This window comes from Gigantopelta aegis, chromosome 3 (assembly GCF_016097555.1).
Source record: "Gigantopelta aegis isolate Gae_Host chromosome 3, Gae_host_genome, whole genome shotgun sequence".
NCBI lineage: Eukaryota > Metazoa > Mollusca > Gastropoda > Neomphalida > Peltospiridae > Gigantopelta > Gigantopelta aegis.
In genome coordinates this window covers 67307302-67324996 of record NC_054701.1, presented here as the reverse complement: position 1 = coordinate 67324996, position 17695 = coordinate 67307302, and the positions used below count along the sequence as shown (strand labels likewise).

General features: G+C 37.8%; 1 protein-coding gene across 2 annotated transcripts in view; it reads right to left on the bottom strand.

The window, feature by feature from the left end:
• The window catches only part of LOC121368719 (argininosuccinate lyase-like), a 38303-nt gene extending 20621 nt beyond the window's left edge, over positions 1 to 17682 (bottom strand). Inside the window, exons 1-4 of one of the 2 annotated variants that reach the window (XM_041493465.1) lie at positions 17623 to 17680; positions 6494 to 6577; positions 4920 to 4979; positions 296 to 404 (exon numbers count right to left, since the gene is read on the bottom strand). In XM_041493465.1, coding sequence (XP_041349399.1) covers positions 296 to 404; positions 4920 to 4945 — 135 coding nt within the window. In that variant the 5' untranslated portion in view covers positions 4946 to 4979; positions 6494 to 6577; positions 17623 to 17680. Of the gene's footprint in view, positions 1 to 295; positions 405 to 4919; positions 4980 to 6493; positions 6578 to 17622 lie in introns of both variants that reach the window. The other variant, XM_041493466.1, reaches the window with a different exon arrangement.
• Positions 17683 to 17695: the final 13 nt, after the last annotated feature.

Genomic DNA, 17695 nt, shown 5'->3' with positions numbered 1-17695 from the left:
ATATGAAGGAAGGAAGAAAATGGTTTATTTAACGATGCACTCAACACATTTTATTTATGGTTATATGGCGTTGGACATATGGTTAAGGACCATTTAGATATGAAGTCAAGCCCATATTATTTATAAACTGAAACATACATACAGAACTTCACAGAACTTTTGCTTCCTGTTTATTGTATGCAAGAATATATACCACAAGCATTATAGTATAACTACTATATACATATGCCTTAGTGATAACATAACATTATTTCTCACATACATGCACTTGTAGCAGGTATTACTGAATTCTCACCAGAATGTCTTCCTTCCACATGCGTCGATCATACGATATTGAAGCGTTGAATTTCTCCATGATCGGGTCAGTGGCACCCGTGAAGCGCCCTCCCCATAACTTCTTCTCCCTGAAACAATTCACTTACTTTGTGCATGTACATCCATTTAATGAAAATTAAGTTTATGGCGAATACATGCAGATGTTATAATTGTGCAAGGGTTATATTCATTTAAAAAGAGAAATTTAATTTATGTCAGTGTTATAATTAAGCAATGGTTAATGCAATGGGAATTAAGTTTTACTCTGTACAAGGGTTCATTTAATTTACATATATCTAGAGGTACAGAATGTGGGTGTGGTGGTTATTGAAAACATATCTATCTCTCTCTGTCTCTCTGTCTCTCTCTCTATCTCTCTCTCTATTTCTCTCTTTCCCTCCATCCCTCCTCCATCGCTTCCACTGTCCTCTCCTCTCCCTTCCACTCCATGCTAGATTTTCATCCAACTATTTTTTTTTTTCAAAACAGGAGGTAAGGGGAGATTTTTTATTTACATTTTCCTGTCATTGGAAATACACCACATCAAACAAATAGGTGGGGTTTTTTGGGGAGGGGCCTTTATCATTGGTGGTGGGCAAGGATAAAAATCCAGGATTTAATTTATTATGGCCTAAAAGCCATTTAAAGCACCTATAAAATATAATAATAAACAAATACTTGAAGTACAACAAATGCGGATAATCTTAAAATATTAATTAGTTTATAAGACAGTTTTAATTAAACATAAACAAAATGAGACACAGAATGAAAAGTATATATATTAAGTAGGAATAGTTCATTATTCTAATTAGGCTACAAAGATGATGCTCTCACTGAAAAAGAACAAGTAAGAACAAAGAAAATCTTGAAGTATTTCCTTCATAATGGAATGGTGACTGGATTTCACTATCACTATATATAATAATTATACCAATACTTGTTAACACTAAGATTCAGATCACTGTTGACTGTGATGTTTATAATATATATTTACAATAACATTAAATATTATACCTGTATGAATTATAACATGTTAGTGAATAGTTTTGTATTATATATTATAGTATATTGTTTTGGAAAGGGAATGGAATCATGTTTCTTTAACAACACCTCAGCGTATTGTAAATTGTCATTTTAGATTGAGTATGTTCGTAAAACTTAACCAACTGGCAGATACATGACAGTACATACCATGACCTTTGCTACATCAACTGTATGGCTCAGTCTGAGATGGAAAATCCAGGCATAATATGTACACTGAATGTTATCAATCTAATGTAAGTGCTCTATCACAAACTTACATTGCTCCCTTTATACGCTTTGCTATTTAATTCTGCACCAATCTGTCTTAAAGGGACAGACCCTAGTTTCAGCCCATAAAATTAACACTAAGTTTAATTAATCTACAAACCTGTAACACATTTGGATAAAGTTAAAATTGAGGGAAACATGAGTCTGTGACTTTGAAATGGTGAAATACTCTCTAAAAATAGATAAAACCTCGACTCCATAACTGTTACTTCTCAGACACACGTGTTTTTAAAAATATGAGAAAATATTGAGAAATGCATTTCAAATGTACGGAAATGGATAATTTAAACAATATCATCAAAAAAGCATTTCAAATAGTACAAAAATATTGACTAATCTAAACACCTTCACTGACCATTGAAGACACAAGCAGAGTACGGATGACGAAGTCCCCGATAAATATGAATTTCCACATTATCCCATTCACTACTATTCATTATATCAGCTGTCCTGCTGTGACAAATGAATTCAAATTCTGTATCTGCAATGCATTATGCACACAGCTTTGTTTACAATTATTTCTAATATATACTCTTCAAAAGAGAAGAAACGAAAAACCACATCGTACATTTGAGAATGATTTCAGTTATCAAACACAGCTCTAATAGTAACACCAAATATACCCGTAGTGTGTTGATAACTGTTTAAAAACTAGGGCATGTCCCTTTAATGATAATTCACTAAATTTATCGTCCCATAGATGCTCAAAAAATTTGACTGAGTAGTTTCATATGAATTCCACACATCCATTCACTGCATATTCATTATATCAGCTGTCCTGCTGTGAAAATGAATTCAAATTCTGTATCTGCAACAGATTCAGTGCATTATGCAAACAGCTTTGTTTACAATTATTTCTAATATATTTTCTCGAATGGACATACATGTGTTACCTAAGTTCAGCCAGCGAACATTTCGCTAACATTTGCAAACTGTTTGATTGGTTACCGACATGGCCTGGCCATTTGGTTTAACGTGAAGCACATAAACCAGTCTAGCAGATATTTTCCTGTTCAATCTGGCTGAATGCAGCCCCAAACTATCAGGCTCATGCTGGATGGTACGATAAGGTTTGTTTGGTTTTTATGTAGTCATACAATGTGTGCAGTATTTATTAAAGTTCATACTTACATGAACAGAAAATGAATTACTTTTAAAATACACATTTTGTATATATATATTATTATTGGGTGATTAAATAAATCTCTCCTAGAAAGGTGACAGCAGTTGTGTGGACCTGTTGGAGTGCTTAAAACAAAAATTGCCATACTGGGGGGGGTGGGGGTGGGGGGCGATAATTTAGTGTTTTTCATCCTGCATTAAGAGTATGGGCTGTAAGAGAAGAAAATGGTGGACCAATCAACGTTTGTTTTTAGCACATACAGGGAACATTTTGTTTTCAAAATCTTGATTAGCAATATTTCTAGTCAATTTAGCAATTACTGTTTACTGTTGTAAGATTGTGTAGCGATCTCTGAAACTTGTGTAGCGAATCGTGACGTGATACTGAAGAAAATGTTTCCTGATATATGGTAGACGTTGAGTAGGTTCTCATTGGTATAGCCTTTTTTCACATCATGTTTTGCATCATGCACTATGTTAAAAGTAAGATACATGTATATATCAAAATGAAAATTGTACCACCAACACAACAAACTAGTTTTGTGCAATATTTTACTGTTCTACATTGCATACTTTCCCCGCTATTCAACTTTAAAAAGTGGGATTTCTTTTTTCAATCGCCCAATATAAATAATTGATTTTTTTTTCCCCATCTATACACTATCCAGCTACATGTATCTGGTTGCTTGAATTGAGATTACTTTCTTGCATTCATATCTCGAACCAAAACAAATTACGTCACAGTACCCACCCCACCAAATTGCACTTCTTTTTTGTAAGTAGCAGGATTATTCAGGTAACTATATTTGGATATTTTGAACGAAACACATGTGGAAAATATAAAAGGAAATAGAATTATGACACGAATATACCGTAATAATACACTTTTTATATGGTAAAACAATAGGAAAGGATGTAACAGAGTATACATATGCACTGATGAAAAAAGTTATCAAGTTTGTCAGAGAGTATATAGAGGATACTCCCTGAGTGTCTTGTGATATCATAATTTGTTAGAACGAGTTGATAAAAGCATGAAAGCCAAGGCTTGCTGAGGATTTTTATACTTTTATCAATGAGTGCTCATAAATTATAATATCATAAGACACGAGGGGGTATTCTTTTTATCATCCATTATCATTCTTTTCATTTGTGACAATTGTAAACAATGTCAGTAATATGGGTTGAATGTCACTATATTTGACAGTGTAAACTCGTTAACTAGCAGAACGACAGTGGCATGATGTCATTAATGTTAGGTTTAGCGCTGAAACATACACAGTGACATAACAAAAAGAAGCAATATCTCTTAGGAGAATATCGCAAATTATAGTGTCAGCGATATCTCCTAGAAAAGCTTTTAATGGATGATAAATTATTATATTTGCATATACATAATAATATAAACTTCAAACAAGATTACAGCATTTGAGATCTACATGTAGCTTTAGTGCAAAATGCTTTGAATCACCACCCACCCTCCTTTTCCACCCACCCTGCCTCCCTTTGCAACCCCACACAACCCTCAACTTCCCACCCTACAAGCATACAGGCAACAAGCTTGATTATGCTGAATCATTCTGCTGATTATATTCAGTGCCAACCTACAAAGAGAAAGTTTTAGGCAGTCTAAAGCCTAGATCACATCAGACGACGCGACTCAACTGTACAGTCACATCGTGTCATGAGGCATGACCTGTTCACAAACTATGACGGCCATCAAATGCTGTCAAGAAGACTAAAATTGAATTGCAGTCACGGCTTCTAGAATATTTATAAAATCCACTAGCCATGGGATCAGTGATTTAAAACATTTACTAGCCACAATTAAAAATTCACTAGCCCTTATTCTCTTTAAGTTGATAAAATTTGACTAAATAATAGTAATAATCAGATATGTCACCTAAACAAGGAGATATAGCTTAAAAACACTAACAATGGGGGTTGAGGTGGGGGCAAGATATTCATATTTATAAAATAGACTTAACTGCAACATTTGACCAAAAAAGTTCACTAGCCGTTTATTAACTAGTAATTATTAACTAGCCCAACATTGAATATCACTAGCCACAGGAGTGGGGCTACCATAATCTAGAAGCCCTGGAGTTGCATCGCATCATATAATGTGATCTAGGCCTAATTTCCTTGTGTGGTGCACTGCATATACTAACACTGGACAAGTCATTCTTGTGATCATCAACCGTCAGTCTGGCGCGTTTTGCTTCTGTTGCCTGGCAGAGAAACAATACATATTATTTCATGTTAACTTGATGTACATGCTTATACCACCAATTATGGTTCAAGCATGCTCTCTTGGGGACATATCTCAGCTATCCATCATGCAAAGTGGATTAATTTTTCTTTGTATAGTGATAGAAAAGGCTTTATCCATGAATTTTTAAAAGGATTTCCCCATATTTTAATCATTATTATCATCATCTAACAATATTACAATCATTATGGTTTTATGTAAATTATGTTATGTCAAATAAGGGAAAAATTATGTTATCTCAAATGGGGGGGGGGGGGGGGGGGGAATTATTATTTATCCATTTTTATTTTCCATAAAGCTCCATGATCCAACTCGAAATTCTGGGCTTTACCGACAGATATTTTTTGCCGATGGATAAAAATTACTGCCATTGGCGCATGGAGCTTTTTTAAAAATATATTTGTTGAAGACATTTCCAATTTAAAATTATACTGTAAGTAAGCATTTTGCTTTGGACAAAAACGTTTTAAAATTGCCATTGGTAACAAATTCATAAGTCTGAGCCCTGCACTAGCATCTACATGTAGTTGGTATCGGAAACTTTGTTAAAAACCGACCTAGGTGGTGTTGTGCTTAAGTCATCGGACATAAGACTGGTAGGTACTGGGTTCGCAGGCATTGGTGTAGGAAGCGGAGGGGTGGGGTGGCAAGGGGACATGTGCCCCCCCCCCCACCACCACCACTTTGTGGGAGCAGCAATGCTTTTTATGTATTTATACATGTATTTATATGTGTGTCCCCCCCAACCCCCCCCCCCCCCCCACACACACACACACTTTTTGGCACCTTCCTATGCCTGTGACTGGCTCCCACCCAGAGCAAGTGTAAGACCACTACACTGTCTTCTCTCTCACTAACCACTAACAACTAACCCACTGTCTTGGACAGATGGCCCAGATAGCCAAGGTGTGTGCCCAGGACACATGCTAATTAGATATAAGCATGAAAATAAGTACAAATGAAATAAAATTTGGCTAAAGTCTAGAGCATGAATGTTTTTAATTTTATACGCCCGACTCCTGGACATGAAATAATGTTGTCTCGTGTCTGATGTACAAACTGAGTCCAAGGAAAAGTGACAGCAGGGCTAGTTCTGGGTAAGCAGAAAATGTTGCCAAATTATCTATTAAACTTCAAAAAATGCAGAAACACAGTTATTTTCCAACTAAATATTAATCATTAAATGAAATTATTTTTGCATATTCAAATAGATTTGCCAATTCAGGGCTAGTTCTGGGTAAGCAGACATTTTTTCCAAATTATGTATTAAATTAAAAAAAAAATTGCAGAAACACACCATTATTTTCTAACCAATATATCAATTATAACATGAACATTTGTCTGCCAAATTAAAATAAAATTTGCCAGTTGTGTTTACAATTCGGTATTGGTGATTTTGGCAGCTGGTGGATGTAACAGCTGGTGGATGTAACAAGTAAGATATCATTTGGAACTGATTGATTTTTTACTCACTTCTGATGCCGACATTGTTAATAAATCGTCCTACTTTGTGCACTATGCTGGGCCAAGCGATGTACTGATGTCAACACTAAACACCTGCAATGACAATTAACAGCATACATGGGTCATTCCATAGTAAACGGACCAAATCATAATTTAACTGACAAACTATGTTTGTGTACACTTACACATTTTAAATGTAATGGTTATTGGTTAAGTGTTAATATCCTCAATAAAATTAATTACGGGATAGATGGATGGATGGATGGATGGATGGACCGACTGGTTGAGTGGATGGATAGATGAATACAAAATGGTTAATCATCGGCTACTGGATGTCAAACATATGGTCATTTTTGTCACAGTTATAGTGAGGAAACCCACTACATTTTTTAATTAGTAGCAAGGAATCTTTTATATGCATCATCCCACACACAGGATAGCACATACCACACCAGTCGTGGTGTACTGGCTGGAATGAGAAATAGCCCAATGGGGATCTATCCCAGCAATAGATGGATAAATCAAAGGATGTATGGATAAACGATGGATTGGATGGAAGGATGAATAGATGGGTCAGCGAGTTTTTAGATGGATGGATGGATGGATGGATGGATTTTGGGTGGGCGGGCTTTTGAGTAGGTGAATGGATTTGATGTATGGATAAATGAACAGACAGATGGATAAGCCTAATGTTATATAACCCATAGACGATATTTTGACCAGTTCCATATTAGATAATAGAAGGCACACTTTAAAAAAAAGGACGCCTCACTAGACTACATTTGTTTGACATACAATAGCAGATATTATTACCCATATGGTTAAAACTATCTTGGTACATATCAAAGTGATATGTCCCACTAGAATGCAAAGTGGGACGTAACACTTCGGCGTCAACCGATGACGTCATCGATTGGCGCACTACAACCTAATAGGAACATCAATGAATCGAGTGATATACATTAAGATCAATTATGGGTAATTAATAGGATATTAAACTCACTATCATTTCATATCATGTTTATGCCCCTCATAAAATAAGCTTGTGACAATTGAAAATTATTTCACTCAAGGCATAAACATGATACGAAATGAAAGCTTGTTTTATATCCTATAAATATATACTTTTGTGCTGGCATATTGTCATTTATAATTCATTCATCTGCTCGAGTTGAATATGTGATGTTTTGGGGATGTGATGGGGTTTTTTTTTGGGGGGGGGGGGGTTCGAATTTGATTTATCTATATATTTTCAAAAAAGTATTTTATTTTTATATTACACAAAAAAAACTGTATACTGCATACAATTGTACAGTAATGATTCGAGGCCCCCAAACTTGACATTGCTCTTGTTTCTGGAGACAATAAATTTAAAAAAAAATAAAATAAAATAAAATAAAATATAATATAAATATAATATAAATATAATAAAATATAATAAAATAATATAATAATAAAATAAAATAAAAAAAAGAATATGTGACAACTACAACACAGTTTTCATTTATCTATAACCGAATCCACTTAAGTATAAATGAATAAGAATCACACAGAATCAAATTCCTTACTTACCATAAACTTATTCAATGAGAGAAATGAAGCTAAACATGACTGCAAAAATTGTAGTTTTCACCACTGCCAGAAAGGTAATACAGTATATCTATATGTACAGGGCTCAAATCTGACCATGGCATCGATGGTTGTGGTTGCCCTCCTTACTAGCCATTGTGTCCCACAAATTGGATGTTGTCAATGGCAAAACAAAAATGATGTCCCACTTAGTTTGCCACCATTCCCTTTCCATACATCCCATGTGGTAGAAGTATTTGTAATTATGAACAAGAATACAAATTTACGAAAGAATTGGTTTGGTGACACAATTTGCTAAACTTTTGTACCTCAATTTTCAGTGACCAAACATGCTTGCAACCAGTTATGCCTTAGAGACCCTACAACTTGCCATGGTGCCTTCATTTCTGTTATTAAAATTTTAAGGCAACATTTGCCATGCCTCCAAAAAATTCAACCCCTGTATCTATATTATGGCTATATATCTTACCTTTTTACTTTGTAAAGACGAGACAAAAACCTAAACTGTATCAACTTTACACGTGTATCACTGAACTACACAAACACGCATCTGTCACCGGGTTACTCAAAGAAAGGACAAAGCACATCCTGTCATAAAACAAAGTGGTGATTGTATAAATTCAATAAAACAGCCATGACTGAAGCAGTACTCAGCTCACCACTGGTCTGAGGTGTGATGGATTATGGGATTATTAATTCTCTTCTTGTTACTTTCCATTCAACCTAATGGTTCATTTCGATTCTTGCATTTCCGATTTTTGGCAAAGATGAAGCAGGACGTGTGCGCCTGCTCTCTCGAGCTACCCCCCCCCCCCCCCCCACCTGGGGGGACTCATTGCTTCATACGGAGTACTGTTGGAATACCGCATCACGTACACCGGGCCACGGGCAACCGTGACCTTGGTGTACGGTGACCCAGCAAAGAAACCACCCAGGAGGAGAAGGAGGAGGAAGACGGACGCACCAGGGGCGGACCGGGGGAGGTCAAAACCGGTAGCTCAACTACCGGCGGCGACTTTTCCCGTTGTACACCCCAAGCCCCAGTCAACACCAGCGAGGCCAGTTGTTCCAGCTCTGCTGGACCCAGTTGTCGACTCGCCAGTGGCGGACACGGTCCTTAACCAGGCCCTGATGGAATCGCCCCCCACAACTCCGACAACTTCAACCCCCGAGATTCCAGCGATGCCACCCCCACCCAGGAAGAGTGGCGCTGTAGAGACCCAGGCCCGTCTTGTGGCCGTTGGAAAACGAAAGGCGGTTGTGTCTCCAGGCGACCAACCAGCCAAGCCAAGTCCACCGACACAACCGCCTACACCTACTTCACCGCCAATAGAAGATCCGCCCACTGGTCAGCCTTGGTCACTGCAGGCAGGCAAACTACCAACGCGTGATTCGAGGCTGGTCAAGACCAACATTGGGGACGTTCGCCAGCTGCTCTGTGAGCCATTACAGGATACGTACCAACCTCTGCCACAGACGGAAGGAGAGTACTCGGTGCGCAGGATTACGATGAAAGATGGGAGAGGCATCTGTCTCACCGTTCGCCGGAGGGGAATTTTCCACCAAGGGATGCTTCTCGATGAAATGGACAACCTGACCATCCACCGCGTCATTAAGACCGTTGCCGGGGAAGACTACCGTCCACTCACCGAGAGCATCGCCAAGACCACACACTGGCATGCCCTCCACCATCTGGATTCGACCCTGTTCATCACCTCTCCTTGACGACATCCCCACTAACAACCTTTCCTAGGACAGGTATCAACATCTTTTTTTGGGCTAGTTAGACTTTAAACGTTTTGGAAGCAGTTCAAAATTCTTATGTTTATTTTTTTTATAAGTAGTCTAACGCATTTTACTTTGGTGCCCGTTCAATTGCTCAAAATCACCTTAAAAACCTTTTGGCTGAGCAGTCTTAACTATTTTGGGTTAAATTTTAGAGTCCGGACATGTATTTGGAGGCAGTTACTCTTTGTAGACTTAGGTAAAATACAGGCTTCACCGAGGAATCGAAATTCAGCCAATCAGAACACGGCTCCTACTCGGTGTACTTCAATTTTGCGAAGTGTCTGCTATTTGGTCTGCGCTCGCGTTGACCTTACTAAATGGCTTTTTTCCAAATTCCGCCCACCTCAAACTTACCCCCCCCCCCCCCCCACCTGCTCCGGAGTTAGTCACTGGCGAAGTCAGAGACTAAATCTGTAGTGGGCGTGCCTGAACCTTCGTGGATAGGGGCACGTTAATAGAGTTTCCAGTCCAGTCCAGACCTAATGGTTACTATATGTCAAAGACTCTGGTCAGTGCTGTCCAGCTTTAAAGGAGAGGACAATTAAGGCATTTGGCCTGGTATGCATATTCAACGATATATAATGCACATTATTGCTTAATATCAACACGTATAATCGTATAGTTAATTAATAAAATGGTTAAATGTGATGACTATTATATATAACGGGTGCAGCCATTTTGTACCATCTCAGTGAGTACTCCCTCTGGCGAGCTGGTGGTTACGTAATACTTAACGCGTCACGTCAGGAATGAGCCTTAGAACTAGAGAAACACAATCTACCTGGTTTTTGCGGGATGATAAATAGTCATACATTGCAATGTTCTGTAATAATACACATCCCAGTAAGCCAACAGTAAGTATATCCAGCACTATATATATTATTTTTCAATACAAAATAAAATACCATTGTCAAAGTGGCTACACAACAAGTCGAAACAATTAACAGTGTTTCCCCCATGCATTAACCTACGTACTGAAATGATACACGGAGTGTTTTCTTAGTTAATTGGTCTATGCTGTTAGTTGCTTCTACCTGTGATTTCTGATTGGCAGGTGTGTATTTGATTGGTAACCAGACGAGCCAATTAATTGACGTGCTGTCTAGACACAAAAATACATACCGGTATTGTGGAATATTACCTGTCGCCCCTAAAATTGTAATGGACATGGTTTATTACTGTGAATAGTTCTGTCAAACTATTGATTAAGTAGACTTTGCCATCTACAACCACAGAAATGACCAGTTACGTAGTCCCAAAGAAAAGAAAATTATTGTTTTTGCTCCAACGTAGCATATCAATAGGCGTAATAGTGTACATTTTTCCTTTGGATTATTAAACAGAGAAAAATACTATAACCCCATTTTGTTCCGTTAATGCAACTTGAAATATATTTAGTTAAATAGTTTATTATATTATTACGTCATTTATGCTGTTTTACAAGTCAGGTTGATCAAAGAGAAGCTCCTTGTCGAAAATTACTGCTTTTGTTTACACTGTACATACAGGAGATGGTCAGGAGCTGACGTCACTTAGCCCCAAGCTATCCCACCGGACGTCACAAAAACGAAACAAAATGGCTGCCCCCAGTTAGCAGGAATAATCATGTTTTTTTATCAACTCTAAAATTACGCGTTTTTCATTTGCTATGTGTAGTGTGTTGGTGGTCTGGGTATGCATCTTTCCAACACATAAGGCTCTTGTTTGAGTTGACCCTACCTTTAAGTTGTTAAGCATTAATAATGGAAGCAGTCCATATGTACATAACCAATACCTCGGTAAATTATATGACATGTTCAAGCTCATTTTGAATTTCAAATACCTGTACTAGTTATTTCCTCTGTTATATCCAAAAGGTTCTTGATATAATATTTTTGGTAAAGTCATTAACAGTCCACTAAATGGTCACCAAAGTTCAGTTAAAGTAGCAAGTGAATTTCTTATATATCCTTCCCACTATGCGGCCCTTCAAATCTTACGTAACGCTATTTTTGTAAAATTTAGACACCTACCCTCCCCCCTGTAATGATAGACCATAATTTCCCGATTTATAATCATTATATATTGCATACATGTATACGTCTACATTAAACATTGTCGCCATGACAGTGTTACGTAATATTTGAATGGATCCTATAGTATGTGCACCTCCCCCCCCCCCCCACCTCCTCCACACACATATCATTCTACATGTATATATGTTCTGATAAAATACTGAGGTGACATAGTTAATATTTTTAGCTGATACATGTTACATTCAAGGGCGTAGCGTGATCTGGACCTGGGGGGGTTCGAATATGAACAAAGTGGACCTTTTTCTATTTTGTTTTTGCACTACCCGAAACTCCATATTTATAAACCTGTATGTTTTAGTACTGAAAGCGGACCATTTGCTTCAGCGGGGTGTTCGTCCGAACACCCCGGACATCCCCAGCCTATGCCCCTGAAATTTCTTGACATCTATTAGGCAAACTTTGCTGCATAGCAGCCAGTTTAGTGCTCACAATTTGAATTTGAATTTGAATTTAAATAGTAATAACAACTTTAGTTTAAAAAGTTAAAGTTTGTTTTAATGACACCACTACTGCACATTGATCGGCTAGAGAAAACCCACTATATTTTTCCAATAGTAGAAAGGTATCTTTTATATGCACCATCCCACAGACAGAACAGCACATACCATGGCCTTTGATATACCAGTAGTGGTGCACTGGCTAGAATGAGAAATAGCCCAACCCCAGACCGACTGTACATCAAGCAAGTGCTTTAACACTGGATTACATCCCACCCTAAACAACTTTTAGAGTACAATAATGTTCGGTTAATTCAGTGTTACAGATGCATGCAAGTCAGCACCGACATTTTCCAAATAATACTCAATATTCATGTTTCTTACAGGTAGTACTATACCAAATAAGTTCCGACTGGGTCAAAGTTCGAGGTGCACCGAACTTTTGATAGAGAAGTGAACACCACAAGTCCTGTGATTGGTTATAAATGTGAGTGTGTTGGTTGTAAAAAATAATAGTTTCATCTGGGTAAAATAAATGTGCAATTTTATTTCATCTAGTACCAATGTGTCAAGTAGCCTTGTGCTTGAAACATGTATGGGGTACCTGTAAAACTAGTGTAGTCATAGACGCTACCCGTTATCTCAGAAACGAGCAGCTTGACCCCCATTTTTTTCTGATTCACTTTAAGTGTAAGGGGTGGTAGTATTTATATCCGTGGCGTTTATGTCGGTTGATACGTTGCAGGTAGGAGTTTTAGCCGCATATGTTACTATTGTCGTCTATGGGATTTGATTTGGTAGTATACACCCTACACACCCGTTGGTGAGAACACCATGCATTATTTTTGGTAACACATAGTTGTTAACACATGTACATGTTAACATGTGTTAACAATTTCAAAACATACTACTGATTGCTCCTAGGCGATGACCAGGTCACCAGTGCAATGCATCCAATTAAAAACAACACAGTGGAAATAGATTACATTGTGACATACAAAACCGGCCTCGGTGGCGTCGTGGTTAGCCATCGGTCTACAGGCTGGTAGGTACTGGGTTCGGATCCCAGTCGAGGCATGGGGTTTTAATCCAGATACCGACTCCAAACCCTGAGTGAGTGCTCCACAAGGCTCAATGGGTAGGTGTAAACCACTTGCACCGACCAGTGATCCATAACTGGTTCAACAAAGGCCATGGTTTGTGCTATCCTGCCTGTGGGAAGCGCAAATAAAAGATCCCTTGCTGCCTGTCATAAAAGAGTAGCCTATGTGGTGACAGCGGGTTTCCTCTCAAAATCTGTGGTCCTTAACCATATGTCTGACGCCATATAACCGTAAATAAAATGTGTTGAGTGCGTCGTTAAATAAAACATTTCTTTTCTTCTTTTTTTGTGAAATATAGTTAACCTGACAATCATGTGTCTGTGACGTGTAAGTTAACTACAGCTGTAAATAACATTTAGTCGAAAAAGATGTTAAAATTTGCTTAAAACCTGGTTTTTGTGGATATGTAAGAAATAGAATAATACATGGCCCTTAAAACCTTTTTGGCAAAGCTTTTTCAAAATTATGTTTGGACTTTAAGTTTTTCAAGACATAAATAGAGTGAGTGAATCAGCTGCTTTTGGTCTTAGGTTTCTGACTAACTTCTAAATTTTTATACCAAATTCCACCCACCTCAAACTTACTTCCCCCTCCCACCCCCCTGCTGGCCCGGACTTGGTCACTGGCGACGTCAGAAGTTACGCCCGGGACAGGCATGTTCAAAACCTTTGTGGTATATGGACATGTAAAAAAAGTTTCAGTCAGTCTGTGATGCCTCCAACAAATTCAAACCCTGTACCTATATATCTCACCTTTTTATTTTGTAAAAACGACACATAAACATAGACAGTATCAACTTTACACAAGTGTATCACTGAACTACACAAACACATATCTGTCATCTGGTTACTCAAAGAAAGGACAAAGCACAGACCATGTGTTACCACAGCCCTTTTGTTTACAACTTGGTTATTATAGTATTAATGTATTACATTACATAATGTATTTGCATAAATGTTGTTTGCACATCCTGTCATAAAACAAAGTGGTGATTGTGTAAATTCAATAAAACAGCCATGACTGAAGCAGTACTCAGCTCAGCACTGAGGTGTGATGGATTATGGGATTATTAATTCTCTTCTGGTTATTTTCCATTTAATCTAATGTTATATGGTTGCAATATCTGACTGGTAGGTGCTGTCTAGCCTTAAGTTGGAATTAACAATTCCCCTTTGGTTACTTTCCATTCAACCTAGTGTCACATGGTTACTATGTCAAAGACTCTGGTAGGTGCTGTCCAGCTTTAACTTGGGATTAATAATTCCCCTTTGGTTACTTTCCATTCAACCTAATGTCACATGGTTACTATGTCAAAGACTCTGGTAGGTGCTGTCCAGCTTTAACGTGGGATTAATAATTCCCCTTTGGTTATTTTCCATTCAACCTAATGTCACATGGTTACTATGTCAAAGACTCTGGTAGGCGCTGTCCAGCTTTAACTTGGGATTAATAATTCCCCTTTGGTTACTTTCCATTCAACCTAGTGTCACATGGTTACTATGTTAAAGACTCTGGTAGGTGCTGTCTAGCCTTAAGTTGGGATTAACAATTCCCCATTGGTTACTTTCCATTCAACCAAGTGTCACATGGTTACTATGTCAAAGACTCCGGTAGGTGTTGTCCAGCTTTAAGTTGAATTAATAATGGTAGCAGTCCACATATATATACAGTCAATTCCTCTGTAAATTATAAATATAATATTACATGTTCAAGCACATTTTGAATTCCAAATACCTGTACTAGTTATTTCATCTCTGTTATATCCAACCAGTTCCGACTTCTTGATGTAATTTTTTTGGTAAAGTCATTAACAGTCAACTAAATGGCCACCAAAGTTCAGTTAAAGTAATGAATGAATTTCTTATATCCTTCCCACTATGGGGCTGTTCAAATGTTATGTAAGTTGTAATGCTATTTTTGTCAAATTTAGACACCCTCCCTCCCCCCGTAATGCTATACCATAACCCACCCATCCAATATTACAAAATGCTTGGAGACACGCACATACCCACATTTCAAATTGATTTATAACCATTATATATTGCACGTATATGCTTACATTAAACATTGTCACCATGACAGAGGGTTACGTAATAGTTGAAAGGCCCCTGTAGTGCATGCGCCCCCACCCCACCCCACCCTCCTCCACACACACATATCATTCTACATGTATACACGTTTTGATAAAATACTGTGGTTACATAGTTAATATTTGTAGCTGATACAGGTTACATTTCTTGACATCTATTAGGCAAACTTTGCTGCACAGCAGCCAGTTTAGTGCTCGCAATTGGAACAATTGAAATAGTAATAACAACTTTAGTTTAAAAAGTTAAAGTTTGTTTTAATGACACCACTACTGCACATCGATCGGCTAGAGAAAACCCACTATATTTTTCCAATAGTAGAAAGGGATTTTTTATATGCACCATCCCACAGACAGAACAGCACATACTATGGCCTTTGATATACCAGTAGTGGTCAGGGCTCACCCTGGATCAAAAATACCTATAGCCAAAATATTAGCCAAATGGAATTTTTATTAGCCATATTGAAAATGCTTTAGCCAAATTTGTTTTAAGCAGTACTGTATAGAGTATTTATATATGAATATGAAAATGTATCTTTTTCAGCTAATTGTGTACAAACTGGAATAAATAGGAATAACAAAACCTTGATGGGGGTAGGGGCAGTTAATATATTACTTCGAGTTTTTTCAGCGGGGGTGGGGTTGGGATGGGGTTAAGCAATATCTTCAGAGTCTGAAGCCAGTACCCCATACACCCATCCCCACTTCTAAGGCCTATGACATTAAATTAACAAACATACAGAAATATGGGGGTGGGTGCACTGGCTAGAATAAGAAATAGCCCAATGGGCTACAGGAATCGACCCTAGAACGACTGTGCTTTACCATTGGGTTACATCCCACCCTAAACAACTTTTAGAGTACAATAATGTTCAGTTAATTCAGTATTACAGAAAGAAAGAAAGAAATGTTTTTATTTAACGACGCACTGAACACATTTTATTTACGGTTATATGGCGTCAGACATATGGTTAAGGACCACACAGATTTTGAGAGGAAACCCGCTGTCGTCACTACATGGGCTACTCTTTCCGATTAGCAGCAAGGGATCTTTTATTTGCGCTTCCCACAGGCAGGATAGCACAAACCATGGCCTTTGTTGAACCAGTTATGGATCACTGGTCGGTGCAAGTGGTTGACACCTACCCAATGAGCCATGTAGAGCACTCACTCAGGGTTTGGAGTCGGTATCTGGATTAAAAATTCCATGCCTCGACTGGGATCCGAACCCAGTACCTACCAGCCTGTAGACCGATGGCCTAACCACGACACCACCGAGGCCGGTCTCAGTGTTACAGATGCATGCAAATCAGCACTGACATTTTCCAAACAATACTCAATATTCATGTTTCTTACACACCCATTGGTGAGAACACCATGCATTATTTTGGATAACACAGTTGTTAACACACGTACATGTGTTAACAACTTCAAAACATACGACTGATTGCTCCTAGGTGATGACCAGCCACCTGGTCACCAGTGCAATGCATCCAATTAAAAACAATGGAAATTGATTACACTGTGATATACAGTTAACCTGACAATCATGTGTCTGTGATGGGTAAGCTAGCTACGGCTGTAAATAATGTTTAATCAAAAAAGATGTTAAAATTTGCTTAAATTAAAATCTGTTTTTTGAGGATACCGTATGACTATGTAAGAAATTGAATAATACGTGAGTGGCCGTTTGATACCATGAGTAACCATGCATTTATCTCACAACTCTGTGACATAAAACGTATCATTTGGTTGTGAGATAAATGGCCACTCATGTATTATTCTCTATTAATGATTAGTAAAATTAATGCTTTGTTGTCAAAGTAGAATACATATTTAAAACAAAATTGTCTACTTGGAAACATTGACCCGTAACTTGTTTTGAGTAGTATAAACCGGTTCTTTATACACGTTGCTAGACTGGGACATCTTTTTATCTAGTGACAATGTCATCTTACAAAATTTAAAATATAGAAATTGGCCATAATGTGCTGATGCGTGTCCTAGGTTTTAAGTACTACTACATCTTGTAGAAGAAAATGTAATGTTACGTCACCTAAAACGAGCAAGACCGTCACCGAAAAAGCACGAATTCTTAAAATCCGTAATCAGCCGAGTTATCCCGAATG